The sequence below is a fragment of the Epinephelus moara genome, chromosome 3, assembly GCF_006386435.1.
Source record: "Epinephelus moara isolate mb chromosome 3, YSFRI_EMoa_1.0, whole genome shotgun sequence".
Classification (NCBI taxonomy): Eukaryota; Metazoa; Chordata; class Actinopteri; order Perciformes; family Serranidae; genus Epinephelus; species Epinephelus moara.
This window is the reverse complement of record NC_065508.1, coordinates 31,666,007-31,685,178: the sequence shown is the minus strand read 5'-3', so window position 1 is coordinate 31,685,178 and position 19,172 is coordinate 31,666,007. Positions and strand designations below refer to the sequence as shown.

General features: G+C 40.0%; 1 protein-coding gene across 1 annotated transcript; it reads right to left on the bottom strand.

Annotated features, from left to right (window-relative positions):
• pls3 (plastin 3 (T isoform)) lies at window positions 1–18,133 on the bottom strand. Its single transcript, XM_050040634.1, has 16 exons — window positions 18,018–18,133; window positions 12,013–12,117; window positions 11,734–11,885; window positions 7,501–7,630; window positions 7,146–7,278; window positions 6,059–6,140; window positions 5,810–5,975; window positions 5,299–5,441; window positions 4,237–4,332; window positions 3,939–4,134; window positions 3,494–3,572; window positions 3,247–3,364; window positions 3,028–3,158; window positions 1,700–1,823; window positions 1,242–1,366; window positions 1–1,139 (listed from the first exon to the last, which is right to left on the bottom strand). Exons 2-16 carry the CDS (start codon window positions 12,071–12,073, stop codon window positions 1,007–1,009), a joined length of 1,869 nt encoding a protein of 622 aa, XP_049896591.1. The 5' UTR covers window positions 12,074–12,117; window positions 18,018–18,133; the 3' UTR covers window positions 1–1,006.
• Window positions 18,134–19,172: the final 1,039 nt, after the last annotated feature.

Below are 19,172 nucleotides of genomic sequence, written 5' to 3'. Positions count from 1 at the left end.
CACTTTTCAAATTCATTTTTATTGTTACATGTAAAGCACTTAGAGTAGACATGAACGTGAGACCAAATACAATTTGGCCATTGTCATAGAATATCATGAAACTACCTGGAATGAGTTATTGTTTATATTTGGTAATGTTGAATACAAAAGAAGGGGAAACCTGAAAGCGTGAGTACAAGTCGTCTTTGAGACGAGTAGAAGGCACAGCAGAAGCCAGGAGAGTCCAGTCCGCCTGCTCCTCATCCGACGTAACAGACCAAAAAAAAAAAAGACAGAAGTCCAAGACAACACAGACCAGACACCCTCAAATAACAGCATTTACCTCGAGTAATAATCCCAAGAAACAAACAAATGACGAGTACAAGAATACAGACAGCAGGCCAGGCTGGTCGTGACTATAGTTCGACCGTTTGGCTTCTGTATACAGATATGTAGAAGTTTATGGTGCCAGTTATTAAGACATGCTTGTACTTCATTAAGTGAGAGGCAATGTTTGGGTGGTTTTCGACCTGTGCTCCACCTAAACATCCCGCCTCTCTGACTTTTTTTTTTTTTTTGCCTTGCCAAGCATTTATTCATAAGTATGGTATTCAGGAATGTGTGTAGCTTCGTCAAGAATATAATTTACTTATCAGTCCGAGTAAAAATATGTAAACAACCTTGCAGCTGGAAAAATGAATGTTTGCTTTAAAAGACAGCATCCTTACACATAATTAAGAGTTTTGAATATTGAAAGTAACAAAGTTGTCCACTGTAACACGAGACCCATCTCTTTAGAAATTTTAGTGTTGTGGATTCACTTTAAATAAGAGCACATTATTTCTCAGTAACACCTCAAAGGAGGTGGGGGTGCATGTGAATTTCTGATTCTGACAGCATGTTGTTCTCATTCAAAAAAAAAAAGAAAAAAAAAAGAAAAAAAGCTTCTTCTTCATTTGGGGCAGCTCTTCAAAATGCTAATGGCTTGTGTATTTATGTAAGTGCCACAAAGATCCCAGCCAGTCTCTTAGGCTCGGTTCATCCCCCGACCCATCAAGCAGGCAAAGACTGTCATCACCATTTTGGGCTTGACCTCCACAAGGTCTTCTGGCAGAGCGTAGACGCGGGCTCCGATCTTCCTCGCCATGGAGATGGCGTATCTAAGGACAGAGAGGTTGGTTGGTATAAAACTGGTTTACACGTACTTATCAAAATAACAGCGAAAGATTGCTTTTCTTTGTTTTTGTCCTCGAAAATCTTACTTGGCGTTCTCCAGCTTGTCGTCTTCAGAGAGGCTGCCTGTCTTTATCAGATCGTAGTCGATGCTGCCGGGCTGGATGGCGTCTATCAGTTCCACTACTGCCAAACTGCTGCTGATCTCTTTGTCCTGATCACCACACGACACACAGATTGAAAAAATTAAAACAGAAGTTTACCAGACTGACAGGTTTGTATGACACTACCTGTATAAAAATTACATTAAACTACCAGATTTAGGTAATAAAGAACAGCATTTTGTTACAGCGAGTATGTAAAACTGCTTATTTCTTTCTCATTTTAAAACCGCGAGATGCCGTTGAAAATTCAGAACAAGCTAAAACAAAACAAAAAAGACATTAGATTATTTAGTAACACACGTCTAATGTCACAGTTTCATATTAAAATGTCTTATTGAAATCAGCACACAGAATTGTAATCACAAAGAAAAAAATGGGTTTACCTTAAAGCTTGAAATCTTTGTTGACTTTCCAGCTTCTGCCAACGTTTTGTTCACCCATGTTACGATGATGTCATCATTTACTTTCTGTCCATCACCCAGCTCCTCCAGTACATTCAATGTATATCTGAGAGAGTGGAGATGCAGAACGTTTGTTTTATACATGAACCGAACACATTTTACACTTGAAAAAATAAAACGCCAGGGAGGAAACTTTAATTCTGGACCGCTTTTGTTTGTTTAACAAACTATGGAGTTTATCTGCATCGCTGTGATTTAATAATTTAAGGTCACTCAAATCCAAAGCATATGAAATATGTGGCTCTACTAAATATGTCAACGCACATTCTGGCATCTGAGTTTATGAAAATGTGGTCTCGATTTGGAGGAACACACACATTAACAACACCACTGGCATGAAATGGAGCTCACCAACTAACCACTCCCTGAAAATTGTTTGCAGTAAACATACAGTGTTAACACAATGAATCTAACTGTGAAGTTAATGTCGATTATAGTGTTTCAAAATGCCACACAGAGATACTGACTGAAAGACAAATTGTTATTTGGATGCAGCTGATTTAAACATCAATCTATGTTCATGTACCTAAATATCCTTTTGATTTGTTTGTTTCCCCCAGAAATCCTCAGCTATTCCAGACCCAATACTTTTAAGTGCCCTCATTCGTCATTTTTAGTTCTTTATATGTTTAAATAGATAAAGATTTCTCTGTCTCACTTGTTTGCATTGATTTAACTTCCAAATAACATTAAAAAAAGATACAGCAGAGAATCTAGTTATGAATCCACCACACATGCTTGGCATGCCAGGCCATAGGGCTGGGTAACATTTATAAAATCCTATAAGCAGTACCCTTAAAGTGATGCTGATGCTGTTGCAGTGCGACATTCAACAATAGCCTGAATGTAGTGGTGTGCAGTAAAGCCATACTTCTGAATATTGTGGTGGCATCTCAGAACGCTGAACAGCAAACTTTATCAAATACACTGTGCTCCACGTAACCACACCAGATTGTTTGTGTCTAACTGAGTAGACTCGCCAGGAGGAGAGCGGCTGTGGAGATGGCAGCAAGAGAAAGTTTACCAATCTGGTGGGGAGTTGGGATGGTCCAGGATCAGAACCCTGACGGTAAAGGGATTGAATGCGGGTATCGTTTGACAGTAGATGTTTCAATACTACTAGGTGCTGGATTATTTAGATCTATATCCTAAAGGTAACAAGAACTGATACCCAGCCCCACCAGGCTGTTTGTGTTTTTTTCTTGAGGACCAAATTTCTCTGAAGTGATCATGATGCAGGTGTGTTTCACCTTCTCATCAGCTGCCACACCAGTGCCAGAGTCAGGGTAGCATTGCCATCGTTCAGGTCCTGCCCGCCGATGCCAACCAGGGAGAACTTGGCTGATTTTCCCAGTTCCACTGCATAGTTGCAATTCTCCAGCTAGAGGCACAAGTAAAATAGTTGGCAAAAGACAGCCAAAACATATTTTTTTCCTTGTGTAGGAACGTTTCAAAGGAATCCGTTTTACCTTCTTCATGTTGGTTCCCAGCTTGGGGTAAGGCGGCTTGTTGACCTTGTTGTTCCAGTCAACAGCAACTTTAATCCTCTCATAGAGTTGAAAGATGACCATGGCATCCTGTAGGTCTCTATAAGACAAGGTTGTGTTTGATAATAATTTACATTAAATAAGTTATAAAACCTTTTCAGATGTTAGCATGTCAGCGTGCACAGGAGTGAGATCAACTCTGTCCTAGTATCTTGTTTGTGGTACATACCCGTACAGATGATTGACATGTGGGTTGACTCCCAGAGAGTTCATCCAGTTTCTGAATGTCCTCTCTTCTCGTGTCTCACCTAGACAGCAAAGGATTATGGGATTTAGCTGGCTCTGAGGCAACACAGCTGGCAGCCATACCAGAGGTCTAAGTCACAGTCAGTGTAGGTTGTCCATCTCACCGAAACTAAAAAGACCTGGTGTCACTCTGTTAGCTATAAAAGCAAATTATCTGGTATCCGTCCGACGTAGCCGTATCTCTCGCTTGTCAAACCGGATATCCGGTCGTATCGGTTAATCGTTCCCAACCCTAGTATTTAGACCTTTTTTTTCACAGCCAATTCTCTTCCAACATGGTAGCAGACAAGGATACTGGGAAACGTGTGACAAACAACAACAATGTTTTAATACTAGAAATGAACGACCCACTCTCTCGCCATACCCACCTTCCAACAGTCCCCAGTCTATGTCCTCACTCTCAGGTTTGGTCAGCGCTGGATATTTGTTGAACAGATTGGCCACAAAGGCAAGGTTGAGTTTGGGGTTTCCGCTGACCACATCGTTTGGGGTGACAAACTGTCGACAGCCGAGCCTGTCGGCCTGCTGCAGCATGGCCTCTGCCCTGTTCACGTCGTCTTTCTCCTGAACAACACACAGACCACATGCTCCGATCAGAGACACCGTACAGCTGTTACCATGTGGTGAAGATACTCAACTGCGAGTGCTGACTGCCAGAGAGCTTACACTGAAGCCACTCATGTTAATGTCTATGCGTGGCTGATCTTCCTCTGTGCCTTTTGGGGAGATTTGATTCAGGAGGTGGAAATAGGCCCTCGAATCCTGGAAAATAATACAAACAAAAGCAATCAGATTTCTACTAATTAAAATCCACAATGTCACATAATTGTAATATTTGTCTTGTTATTGTCTCATTAAGATAGAAGAACAGATAAACTTGATACTGTTTGTACACACTATGTTTTGTTTTTTGTCTATCACCTACTTAAATCAAATATTCAGATGGGTCCTCCAAACATGTAGTTCTGTAATAACATTAGTTTCCTACACTACACTACATTAGGCATATTAAGTAAGTATCAAGCAAATACTGAATTTTAAATATAACTATAAGACAATTAGATTGCAAAGTGTTACATTGCTTCGTAGAACAGACAGAACAAAGGCGAGGTATCTCAGAAAACTTCTTTTTTCTGTGTACAAAACACACCAACGAGAGATAGCATGAGAAAAAAAACAAAGGTAACCAGACAGGTGCCGTAGCTTGGTCCTGGCAATGCCCAACCGTGTAATGACATATTCCAACCCACACAAATGCTGTTCATCTGACATAGTAATTGCTATTATTTATCTGAACTTCCTGAGCAGTAGGACTGTTGCCAAAGAAACAAATGCACTTTTTACCTTTTAAACCACAAAATGTGCACATAATATATTCAATGCTTACACATACATTTGACAGTTTGCCAATGTTTCCCAGAAAGAAACACGAAACATTCAGTCCTATTTTTGGAACAGTGTAGGCGGATATCTGAGTGAGTTTGTGCAAACACAAACATGTATGCCTGGCCCAGTGTGCTGATAGATACCTGTGTTGATGGACTTAGTAACTAGAGAGGTGCTGGAAAATAAACAAGGGGAAAAGGGTAAAACCCTGTGGACCAAAAGAACCTTTAAACCAAGACATTTGATCCCTATTATTGTTTCATAAAATTGTCATGTTCTTTCTCTACCTGCACCTAGTATTTATATCCACCTACAGGATTTAATGTCAGTAAGTAGTCCCACCTTAATGTCAGAGCTGAAGTTGTTGATCTTCTGCCAGCCAGCATTTTCCAGGTGAAAGTTTGCCCACCGCAACAGCAGTTCCTCTGGGGACAGCTTCATCAGGTCCTCCAGGGTTTCCCCGTCTCTCAGCAATGCCGCCAGCGCTGTCGAGGGGTGTTAATGATCAGTTAAGATACTGGACAACAGAGCAGGAAACCCTTGTGATTGAGCCTGTTTACACCTGGTATTAATATGCGTTTTGGTGATCTGAACACCATTGGGCAGTCAAAACACATGGTCATTCACATCTTTGTCTATGATGCGTCTCCAGCTGACCACGACCTGTGTTCAGATTTTGAGTGAGTGGATCACAAGGAATATTGGTGGTGGTTTACACTTGTATTTAGCGCTGTCCACTTGTCATCAGACGACCGAAGACGCTTGTTAATATCAGGTGTAAACCGGTTCACAGGAACACAGGCTTAATACATGTTATGTAATGGACCTATCAACCTATCAAAATGCCCCATACCTTCATTTCTGCTGAGCTCGATGTCAGCAAACAGACCGATCTTGATGATCTGCCACAGCAGGCCCAGCACCAAATGGGGCTTCCCCTCTTTCAAGTCTAACGCACCAATGTTCACCACATGGCAGCCAATAGCAGAAGCTGAGTTCAGGGCCAAGTTCAGATTCTCCTGCAAGGTTTAAAACATCAGTTGTTGGGAAATTCCAATAACAAGCAAGAGAAACAGCAGCCCTGACAGTAAAGTCATCTGACCTGTGTCGTAAATGGCGTCAGCTTCTTCTTATTTATGGCCCTCTCATCGATTGTGTCTGGCACTGACAAGTTAACCATTTTGCTGTGAACAAAACCAAACATGAAATTTTATCAGACATCTGATGCAGTAACCTTGCTGTAAAATAAGGCAGAGAGAGTGACTGAAATGTTTATGGTTTGCAAAAGATAAATGCCTGTGACAATGTGACATTAAGCAACTTGCTGTCAAAAATTCATCCTACTGGCCAATTGGTTAAACGTACCAAGCGACTTTGTAGCTCTGCAATTTTTTTATGTTAATCCAAAATCTGACATAAGAAAGTGCAGATTATTTGGCTATCAAATGCTAATTGAACCAAGCCCAGTATGGTCTACCTTTACACCAGTGTTTGCAATTTTGATTAAGTTACTCTAATTTTTAGGGTGTCTATGGGCATCAGACACTTAAATCAAATTCTTTTGAAGACATTTTCAAGATGATTTTTAACAGAATTTAGGACAGATTATTGGACAAATCCTCTTTTCTTATTCAAGCATTGCAGGTAAAAAAAATATATAAAGATATATATAGATCACTTTTGTGGCAAAAAATACTTCACAAACTAAAATGTAAGCCTATTTACGGACTTTTAAGGCCTAAAATTAATAAAAATAAAAATAAAAATTGACGTTTTAAGAAATTAAACATTTTTTAACGACCTGCAGACACCCTGATTTATATCAACTTATTTTAAACTTTATTTTCTACTTTAGTTATTAAGTATTATTTTGTTTCAAATGATATACAATTACATACCTTGAACTGGTGATTTAACAAAACCCATCTCATATTTGGAACAATATGTATTTATTTCTGTATATTCTTAATTAATGTAGTAATATCTTAATAGTTTATCTTCTCTGCAATGTGAGGCAGAGTGTTGTTATGGTTTAATGATATCCCAGTAAAGGCTCATATTTGTCTTTCCTTCAGCCAGAATGTGATCACAACAAAGTGCAGTGGGATGCAGGTATCTGACATTTATTTAGCCAGGTGAGGGAGGGGGGAGTTGTGCTGCTAGCTTGAGGTGAAAACAGGAACTCTCACCATAGTACTATACCATCTCCGACAGATTTGAAGAGAGAGTCTGTGTTGGGATCCATGGGCAGGACGTGTTTGCAGTCGGGGTCTTTTTCCAGAGCAGTGTTGATCCAATTCACAAAAGCATATCGCTCCTCCTCTGTCAGGATGAACACACACAGGCATCAGTTAAAAGCAAAAACACCAACAATATAATGTAGCTGTATCGCTCATAATCAGTCATATAAGTGGGTCACATTGCCCATTATGGGTTTCTTTATGGGTAAATGGAGCATCTGCAGCTGGAGTGCAGAGGTTACAGTTTATGACAAACATCAGCAGTGACTGGAGAGAGGAAAGGGACGATGTACACACGTCCTACCAGAGAACGAGTGTTGTGTGCCTTCGCTTGACAGCTCAGACGTCCCTCCGATAGCCAGGATGCCTTCTTTTCTGTTGATGACCTTGCGGAAAGTTTTTGCTACTTCAGTGCCCCTCAGCTCATGGACGATCTAAAACGAGACAAAAGAATGCTCAGACACCAAATACCACTATTCCTCGGAAATACCAACTTATTGTTATAGGCTGAAGTTTGTGAAATATGAAGACATATTCATGTACATTTTGATTTGTAGATAAGAAATCGAGTTGTAGTGGTTAACCAAGTCATTGCTTTGGCCAATAATAACTAGCAAAATAACCCTCTGCCATTTATATGTTTCAATCATAGCATGTTTGTGGACAAGTGTCCGCATTACATCAGTTTAAACAAGGAAATTAAATATTAAATAAAATATTTGATTTACCCGTCCAATCTAATGAAATTCAATAAACAAGTTCTGCTATAAATACTACCATTACAAAGCAAGTAATGTTCAGGTTTTTGTTGACAATGTCAAAAATGTGTAGTTTTATTTTTATGTTTATTACTGAGATCATAAAGGTAGTGTTGTTGTTCCTACTTTTTTGTCCTCTCTATTTACATACATGAGGAGGTCAGAATGAGAAACACCTCTACAAACAATACAATCCAGTACAACACCACCATTTACTTTGACCTCAATGCTAATTTAACACCTCAATGGCAGCATCAACAAACACACATCATTAAAAACATTATAGACATCAAAAAATAGACTTAGCTGTTGAGCAGTTGTGTAAGATTGCATTAGATTGTACAGGTGTATCTAACAAAGTGCCCACTAAGAGCAGATCAATCACATATTTTGTTATTACACCATGATTCTGGTGAATTGATTTGTAGAATCTTTCACAAATAATTTTTGTTACCACAAATCACTCATGATTTGTCATTCATTTTCAAAAATTTTGGCTTGATCAATAGATTTATCAATGGTTTGGTTGCAGCAATACTTGTGTGCAAAAACCTCGATCATCTTCTCTCCTTGCATCCCTTGTTGGGCTGTAGAGCTTCTGCTAGCCTCCATGACAACCGGCTGGCATTAAAAAAAATAAAGCCAAGCTGCCGGCTAAAAAGCTGAGAAGATAACAGGTCAAGAAAAACACTGGGTTGATGGGTTCATAAAAGCAAGTGATGCTGTGTTGTGCATGTAAGTACACTGTAGTGATTTAAAGTGAGACTGTGCATTCACTACACATCTAATTATTACAGTGTTGAGTGTGCGAGTGCCAGTATGTCATTATCAACAGTAACAGTAAACCATCAGGGCTACAGCTGATATCCTCCTCCACGCGAACACCACCCTCGGGCTTGTCCCAACATCAAATAATGATCTCTAAACATTAAGTGGGTCTCAACAACAACTAATGAGACCATAGAGAGTTCTGTACTGTGAGTTCATTCTGTATGTAGCTTATCACAAAGCTGACTTTGACAATACGTATTCTATGGTAGTGTGCGCGATACTTCCTGAACCTGAAGTTATCGCTGCTGCTTCATCAGTGACCTCAGCCCTACGGGCGTTGGTGTGACCACAATGAGCTATTCAGCCTGAGTGTGAGCACAGCACTCTTTACCACAAATATGCGGCAGGTCACAGTGTGCCAGCTTGCATTTTTCTGGCCACTCTAGGTAAAAGAGGTAACCACAACAAGACAATCATGACCTTGCAAAGAAAGATGATTTCCATTTAATTGTACAAGTTGGCAAAAATCCCTTTAATCTAACATTCACATCTATGGGCAGTAAGGCGGACATTCACATTCACTCTATATGCATTTAATCTAGTGGAGGAGAACACGCCTCCCTAATACAATGGCACAATGCTGCTTAGCACCTAACTGGAAAGTCCCAGATGTCCTCCCTTCCCGCCAGCACATGGACACAGCATTGCACACTGCAACAGCCAAATCCCTATTTTGAATAATCACACAAATCAACAGATCAATCAGGTACATTTCTAGATAAAATTATTCAGGGCTCAACAGTAAGGATTGCCCAATTGCCCGGGGCAAGTGAAATGCCACGTTGGGCTTGCAAATCTGGCAACTCACTTGCCTAATCGTGCAAATTGTAAAAAAAACACATTGTTTTTTCCAGAGCTGATGAAAGGAAGTAGCTTAGTAGTGAGTCATCTCCCTCCCTTCTCATATCTGCTGAGAGTTGCACATGCGCAGTACTGAATACAAGTGAGCACTGCAGTTATTCTGGAAACAGGAGTTTAATTGGGTGTCGTTAGAGGTTGTGGGTGAAACTCCACCTCCAACAGTCTGTTGCAGGTTTGAGAACTAGGAGGAAAGACGGGCTTGTTTTTAATCAAAATTAACTTTGTGCTATTTCATAACAGCTAATGAAACAATTTCCATAGTGGCAAATAAAAATTGACTTTGGGCAAGCAGACTTCTGACCCACTTTCCCGACTGGGTAAGTGAAAATATACATTGGTTGTTACAATTTAAATTATTTTTCCAAAGGACAGGCACAATTTACAACAAAACCCATATATAAAACAACGACTGGACATATGTTTAAATAGCTATATAAAAGCCTAAATTTAAATGGAAATAAAATACTTCAGATTGATGAAGTTGAAATAAGCTAAATGAAGATGCTGTCTATTAAACAGAGTGTCTAATCAGAGGTTTAGTTAAAGAGGCAGAGAAGGAAAAGATGCTTAACGCTCATCCTCCCCCTGGCAGCACTTAAGATCTATACAGTCAACACAGTTTTAAGGTGGGCAGCCGAGATTAGTGTCACCAGTTCAGTATCTGACAAAATGTCTCCCCTTCTGTTCCTGAGATATGATGTTGAGTGATGGCCAGAAAAGGGTTTTTGCAGAACTTTATGATGTCACAGTGAAGTTGACCCTTAACCTTTTGGATATAAAATGTCATCACTTTTATCCTTTAAAAATTTGGTGTTATTAATGTATGAATTCTTGAGTCATAGCCAAAAACCTGATCTGTGAGGTCACAGTGACCTTTATTTTAGTCCTTTGACCACCAAATTCCAAATCAGTTCATCCGTGAGTCTAAGTGGACATTTGTGCCAGATTCGAGGACACTCCCCCAAGGCCATCTTGAGACATTGTGTCTACGAGAATAAGACAAATGCAAGGTCACAGTGATCTTGACCTTTGACCACCAAAATCTGATCAGTTCACCGTTGCGTCCAAGTGCACATTTGTAACTAATCTGAAGACACTCCCTCAAGGCATTCTTGAGTTCACAAGAATGGGAGGGATGTCTGCACAGACGTACGTACATACGGATGGACAACCTGGAAACAGTCTCCAGTCACAGCCTCCAGTCACAGCCATGGATGGAGTGTAGACAAGAAAAAGACCTGATGAGACGAGAGCGTCCCTGGGGACAGGGGAGAGGCGGCTTGCCTTACAAGCACGTGTGGACAAAGTTCACGCAATTGTTCTCACTGCCAGAGGGGGAGGAAAAAAAAGTACTCGTACTCCAGCTTTATTTTCAGGAAGTCACCGTAGAAAGTGTACCCTTATTTTTTGCAAACAGATAATTGTAGAATTAGTGACATCTTTTTAGTCACATCACTTTTTTTTAAAAGCCTTTCAGTAATGCTAGCAATATGTTGTGTGTTTTTTTCACTCTATTTTAAAATCATATTTAATTTTCTAAATTGTTGTACTTTTAATTAGCTGAGAGATTAAGTTCCACACTGAAACACATTTTATGTGAAGTCACAGATATTCGGACACAATACAATTTGATTCACTTGTTATTATGGTCAGAGTATGTACCCTAAAACAGGACAATGTAACTATCATAGAAAGAAAAAAATAAAGCCAGAAAATTGTTTTAGTTGATGCTCCTGATCTTGAGATCTTGAATCATGCTGCCCTCTTCTAACAGAAGCTGCCTCAGTGAATGACTGCTCTCTCATCACGGCTGAAACAAAATACTGGAACTCACACCACTTTGCTGACCTCACTTCCACATTCCCTGAGTATGTATGTGTGTATGTGTGTGTGTGGTTTGTAGAGGCCTTTCAACTCCGTCGTGCATGGAGCTGCTAAAAGTTGCTTTGCGTAGCGGCCCCACCCAGGAGGGCGAGTTGTTTTTAGGCAGAACAGAAAACAAAGACCGACTCAGAGTGAGAAAAGCTCTGGACTGAAGGTGAAAACTTCTTGACGGAACAAACTGTTCTGAGCTCTGTTTAACGTACCGACAGAAACTCCTCGAAGCTGATCTTATTATCCTTGTTGCGATCGAGTTTCTGGATGATCTCTCGAACCTGGTATCCAGGTAGGGAATGGCCGGCATCTTTAAGGAGCTCATGAAGTTCATAATCATTGATATATCCATCGCTGTCCAGATCTACACAACACAAAACGGAATCATTAGACACCAGGACATATGGTACATCTAAGGCTGGAACAACTGCAACATATTAATAATACATAATATAATAATATACTGTCATGGTAACATGGATTTTACTCACCAATTTTTCCAAATATCTCCCCCATCTCCTCCATATCCTCTTTTGTTAGCTTTCCAGTCATGTTTCTGTGATTGACCTGAGGTGGTCAGTCAAAGAAAGATGGGACTGTGGAGAGAAAAAGAGCACGGCGTCATCAACAGGGTCTTGAAATGACAGGACAGAGGACCTAAGGGGAACCCCATCTTCATCAGTCTCCCATAAACCTCCTTTCAGGCCCTGAAACTTATCAAGACCGCACACTGTTCTGCTTCTCAGGTCACAGACCGGTCTCAGCTTCGCCAACAGAGAAGTGAGCTTTCCTCTCCAAGCACAGCAGAAGTCACTCTTCTGTCCGGTTTAAAAAATCTTAAAGTAGTACCTTAAATATCAGTCTCCTCACTGTTCCCGCTGATCCCCACCCAGGCTGATCATATCTACTGTTCTCTTTAGTTTCTCTCTTTAGCCCTTTTCCTTTTCCAAGCACGACTCTCTCCCATAATCAAAGTAATTTCCTGTTCCATTGTATAGCAACGAGCCCATGCTAAAAAAAAAAAAAACACACAGGCAGAGAAGCTGAGACTATACTGCACTCTTTTGATGATTTTACACAACCCTTTCTGACAAACCTGCTTTCTGTAACATGTCCTCCAAATCCTCCAAAATGGACCTCTTTTATTAGAATCTCTTGCTTTTATAGTCTTTTTATCAGCTCTACAAATCAAATTTAATCATGTTATTTTAGTGTTAAAACAATCTTTCACGCAAACTGAGCCAGCTGTAATGAAAAGCAAAGGAGACTGCATCCAGTGTTACGTGACAACATAAAATCTGGATTATTTGCCAGGCTTCTGCAGGGGCTGCTCCTCTGAAACGTTAAGACCTTGATGCTGGTTTATCATGCAGCTGTTTGGGTTATTTTGTTTAAATTTTAACAGACAAAAGTGTCCTCACCTAGCAGAGGGACTTATTTAAAGAGACTAAAGTCATATAACAAGACTCAATCTCAGTTATTTTGCTTGACTATAAACACAGTGTTCCCGAACTCCTCTGAGGCAAAGCAGCCATGTGAAAATCACTGAAAATAAGGAATTCCTCTGAGTACCTCCTTCCCGTTCTGTACTGGCGAAGGAATGCATGAGGTCTGGGTAGATCGAGCCTCACTTACACAGAGGTGAGCAGGGTGTGCTGCCTTGCTCTCCAAGGCTAAACTGGTATGATGGCATTCCTCTCGAACACAAGTGTTCAGAAAACAAAGATGAGGTCTATACTGTGGTGGTGAACTAAGGATCACAGATTTTTCCAGACAGAAGAGTGTTCCCATTTCCTGATTTAAAGTACAGATTGTTGATTTTCACAGCGTATTAGTCAGAACTCCTGGGCAAGGCCTTTTCTGGTTTCCACAGTGCTACACGTGTAAAACCATAAAAGGAAACTGTTGAATGTCCAGTCATTTAAATGGATTATAATCCACTTGATTATCAGTAATAATTACTGAAGGTACATAAGCCAGAAATGGTGAATTTCTTTGAGTGGTTTCAGCCCATCTAGTCTTCCTGTGGCCACAGCAGCCTCACAGGCACACATTCAGGCAGACGAACAATGAACAAAAGTCCAGTAACCGTACATCCTCTTTCATGAATGAAACTATTAATAGTATTCATGAAAGATGATTCAACAGTAGCCATGTGGTCTCTGAAATGTGACTCAGTTCACATAATGCTATTCCTACAAACAAAACAAAGTGATGAAATAACACTTTGTCCTGCAAAATCCAAAAGCTTCCCAACAAAGTTATTAAGATGGAATCATTTTTGTCCATTTACAGTTTAAAAACGCCCAAAACAGTGAGAAAATAAAATGGTTCTAGGTAGCAACACTAAGGCTGCCTTTGTCTCAGAGATACTTCTAAAAGCCATGCTATGAATCACAGAGAACAGGGTGTTTTTCTTCTACAAAGTAATACTAAATCGGGGAAAGCACAAACTCCTGACTAAACGATTAGGAAAATGACGATGCCAGTGTTGCTATATTTAACTGTTCTCCAAAAGGATGTGAAATGTGGCCGCTGAAGTCAGCCCAGCTACAATAAGGGCCGACAAACATTCCGTCCTCTGCCAGCTCTCGTCACACCCTCAACAGAGGGAGAGTGAAAACAGAAGAGGGGTTAAGTACATGGAGCAAGGGCACAGATGGCAGCGGACAAATGTGAGATGTATCACTGATAGTACAGAAGAATAGGGGGTTTGTAACCACCGCCACAAACGACGGCAATAAATCCCGTGTAACACTAGAAAATGAGTTCAGTGCGTCAGGCTCCGAAGACAGTTGCTGTCTTTGACAGCTGGACTGTGTGCTTCGGAGAAGAGAAAATTCCTGCGCTCTTCAACTGAACGCAGCAGCAAGCTCCTCAATAGAGTGGCTCATATTTGCCTAAAGGCATATCAATACTCTTGATAGAGTTCAATCACATTACTGAAATGTCAGCATTTAGCTGCTGTGAAAGACTACATCAGAATAACACTGCCTACTTTTGACTAATACTGTAAATACCAAGAAATATTGGGAATAGATTTTCCAAATTGCAAGATGTTGCACTTTAAACTGAAATTATAGGGTATTCAAAATAACTCCTGAAAAAGGTCTACAGGGACAAGAAATGCAAGGCATACACACTTCTCTGTGGGTTTTCAGACATACAGATCACATGATATCTAGCCGTAGCAAAACAAGAGCAACTGAACTTGTTTTGTAATCTTTAAAGACATTTCTACACTCATTCAAGAAGCTCTCTCATCTATCGTGCTCCTGTTTTACAAGAAGATTTCACACACACACACACACACACACACACACACACACACACACACACACACACACACACACTTCTTTCCAAGGACTAGCTTTAATTGTCAAGCCAAAAACAGCACATTGACGCCATTTATGGTCGCTTTTGATGGATCTTACAGTCAATTTAAAGCGGAGGGCTGCTCCCAGATGGCTGAGTTAAATGTGTAGAGTCGACACACCCCGCCCTGCCAGTGCTTCATCCACACAGTTACATGGGAAATGTGAGGCACACAAATAGAGTGGGCACCCTTCCCAAGTGTGGTCAAGTTCATATGCGCACACCCAACATAGTCTGCAAGAACACGGACATTTTTACTCAGTCACAATCACCCGCAGATGTGACTCAAAGTGACTCATAAACACCAAACAGTCTGTGACACCAGCCATTTAGTTCCTATTCAGGTCGTGTGGATAAGCACAGCCATGCTGACAGGTAAGAAAGAGGTGATGACAACAAATTCTGTATGTGGAGTTTACACAGCTCTGACATCATGCGCAGCTGCAAGCATATCACCATGGGCTGGGTTTAGGGGTGTTCTAAAAGCATTTAAAGCTAGGGTATATGATGAATCATCATGAAAATATTCAAAGGAAATGGTTTGTTGACAGTATCCCCGACCATATCTTTGCAATTTGCTCTCTATAACTCACTACTTTTCACGAAGGGATGCAGCAGTAGTAAAAGATGGAGCACGTACAAGAGGCCTGTGCTAGCAAAGGTGTAAACACAGGAATCCCTAACAACCATCACTTAAGAATGTCATTAGACAGGTTACTTAGAAGCCACTGAATCAGATGGGTGAGGTGGTTACAGCTGCAGGTAATCATCCACACCTACAAGGGTTTGCCATTACTCAACAAAAGCACTGTAAAGCATTATCCTTTAAATGCTGTATAATCAGACGGCACAAGGCACAGTTACTGTGATACACCCTTTCCTCACACAAGCATGACGTGTGCCCGTGAGCAAGACATTGTACACCTCCCTGCTCCAAGGTCATCAATATGTGGCTGACCCCTGACCTCCCAAAAAGAGGACAGACATGAGGAGAATGTCTCTGTGAAAACTCATGACTCTATTTTTTTCTGTTGGTGTAGCAAAAGTACAGTAAAGAGCAGTGAGTGTAATCCACTGTGCTTCACACTCAAATATGTCCTCTATAGAACTTTCATAGAGGAGTTTACATTTATCTGGACAATTCATCCTTGAAAATAGCCCCAGCACTCACAGGATGTACCTATCATGTTGTGTATTTTTATGAAGATTGAGATTAAACAACATTTTCTATTCATAAATTAATAAATTAAGGGGACTGTATAGCCTTGGCAGACATTGCTTTCTAATTAAAATTAGATTAAAAAAAGCAAATGCAGCTGAAATATTTTTTTTTACAAAAATATAAAGCTGAAGACAAACAACAAAAAAGTAAAAACAAGTGCTGCCTTCAAGTAACTCAATCACTTTCACTGCATCAAAAAAACAACAACAAGTGAAATGGCACCTGTTTAAATCCCTACAGCGCAGAAAGTAGGCCAACCTGTTCATTCGCACAGGTGTGCGCACGAGTAAGGGCGGAAACAAAATATAAGCACACTCCCTCCTCCTCCTTGACAGTCTGGTTTGTCTTTACAGAGATAATATCAGACACGTAATGTCTGTATTTAAAACACATACACCTCTCATGTGGTTCTGCAGCATGAATAAGGGAAGTTCACCTTTTACTTCAGCTTGTGTAAAGCATAGTGCACATACCACACATGCACATTCATGGGCAAACTGGCCACACCAATGAGGATAATAAAAGGCATGGTTAAAATGATTTATAGTGTTTTTCCCCACAAAAGGATGTGCAAACAGCGCTTTTTTTCCACTGCTGACACTATGAACAATACTTTATCTGCTAAGTCCTAATATAAATAATTGAGCTAACATTTTTGCTGTAAAGAAATAAACATCTTTTACAACATCTCTGCCAAAGTAAGCTGCTGCCCTAGTGAAACCGGATTTAACTATGGATGGACAATTAGAAATACTCAACAATATTGTCAAGAATTACAGCAGTGATGCAGGTAATAAGACAACTTCTAAGTGCCTGTATTCACAGCACACTTCTTGTTCTACTTCACAATATTTATCAAGTTTAAATGTGAGTCTTTCATATACTACGTGATACAGTCTTGTTGTTCAAGACTGTCCCGTCAGTGATCCACAATTGTTATCCCAGATGCACATGTGCTGCAGCTCCAGATGGCTCTACAGGAAAAATCTGGTAAATCACTCAGAGCAGTAAATAAGTTTACATAGACCACCGTTTTACATGAGCGCAAAAAATGCTGAGTAACTGAACAGGCTGTCTCATTTCAGCGTTCAAACATCCAACAACCTTTAACAACATATGCTAAATCCCCACTTTACATAAATACCTCACAAGTACAATGTCTTTTTAAGGATCAGTTATACTAACTCAAGTACAATGAGTGAAATCTACTCTGCAAACGTCTCATACTATTTCAAAGAAATGTGGCACCGAAGGGGAGGGGTATATCTATTCAGTGACAAGTCAAACATTTAGTAGGATTGTGCTGGCATAATAATAAGTGTCAGCAAGACAAAACGTGATCTGTCATCAGAGGAGCACTGAGGTTATACACACTTAGCATTTCAAAAGACCTTTAACACTTAGCCTCACCTTGTGTAAAGACTGTGCGTGCGTGCGTGCGTGCGTGCGTGTGTGTGTGTGTGTGTGTGTGTGTGTGAGTGTATGTATGGGTCATTTAGCTTGTGCACCGGGAATATTTCAAAAATTAGTGCACGCTCCACCTTTCCAGCCTCCTCCTGTGAGCGACGGTGAATTAATCAAAAGTTATCTGTTTACAATTTAAAGCAGTAAGAGGCTATTTTATTTCATCATTTCTAGGACCTATCCAGCGTCGCGAGGATGAATAGGCTACAGTGAAGGTGTAGCTAACGCTAGCCGGCTAGCGAGAGACACGCAAGTTTTACAGGGAGGAAACTATCCCTGTTTACTCTCACAAACCCACCCCTCTGCCCAGAGGATAACAGCTACCACACAGAGGAAAGGTTAAAACACTAATGTTATTTTTAATAAACACTACTGAAACAAACTCTAGCTGTAAGTAGCTGTTGGTCTAGAAGTTGCCAGGAAATTGGTACTCACTGTCGGTGCGCCTGAAATTCCAGACAGCGTCCAGTTTGCAGTCCTGCCTCCTCCACGTAGAGACAAAAGTAGACAGCCGTTGGAATGTTGGCCCCGCCCTGTCGGTGACGTCACCGCCAGACGTTCATGTCCGGTCTGTGGAGCATAATCCATGCCATTTAAAATACTCAGTTGAATAAAATAAAATAAATAAAGTTGGAAAAAGAGGCTTTACAAATGAATTTAAAATGTTCATGGTTTTGTACATATTATTTATATCTAATGGGCTTTCTTTTATATATCCTGTGTTTATATTTGTACATAGAGTAAATACATAACCGTAGCCTATATTTTCACTGTAAATATAGTATTATTATTATTTTTTTAAGAGAAGATGAGATGTTGCAACCAGGTGCCACAGCAGAGGGGCATAATTAAGTACAGATGAATACAGAAAAGACTAGGTGTAGATGTGGGGGCACGCTCAGACATTTACACCATAAATTGATGTGTTTCATACATAAGAGATGAGCTAAAAAATAAATATATAGAATAAGAACAGAAAAAAAATAGAAACTATACAAGAGCAATTAAAATCAAAATTACAGGGCAGTATTAAAATTAAAAATTAAATGGGTATTAACTACTGTACAAGTTTTTGTTTTTTTTGTGATGCATCTTCTTCGCTGAGTTCAATATTTTCCAATATGTTGGACTTTCTAGAAGGCGAGAGTCATATTCCAAAGTCTACTAGTAAAGGCAAGATATTTGTATCTGTAAAAATATTAGGAAAATTGTGTTCATAGCAAACCTTTGTTAAAGAGGTCAACAGATGTGCATGAGGGCAGTGCAGTGTATCTGTTTTTTCAGTTTAAAATAAATTCTGTTATTAGTACATGTGACCTTGTTTCACCCAATGTAGGATGACTCTAAATGATAATTCTGGGTATTAATTACCTGCACGTAATCAAGGCACCTCTAGTTTTACTTGATTCCATCTGGACGATGCTTAAAAGTCATCCAGATGACATCAGATACAGGTAAAGATCTGCCCGTGCAGGAAAAGCTAAAGACTAACAAAGTCAGAATATAAAGAGACTGAAATCAGTTTGCAGTTGAAATTAGTGTAGTGGCTGGGGGATAGTACGCTAATAAATTATTAATATCCAGACATCC

Excerpts from the sequence above, each read along its gene's own strand:
- pls3 (XM_050040634.1), bottom strand. The coding sequence starts at position 12,073 with ATGACTGGAAAGCTAACAAAAGAGGATATGGAGGAGATGGGGGAGATA. Across the intron at positions 6,141-7,145 it reads GGAGATGGTATAGTACTATG|CAAAATGGTTAACTTGTCAG; the intron begins GTGAGAGTTCCT and ends TTTTGTTCACAG. Across the intron at positions 4,135-4,236 it reads TTAACATGAGTGGCTTCAGT|GAGAAAGACGACGTGAACAG; the intron begins GTAAGCTCTCTG and ends TGTGTTGTTCAG.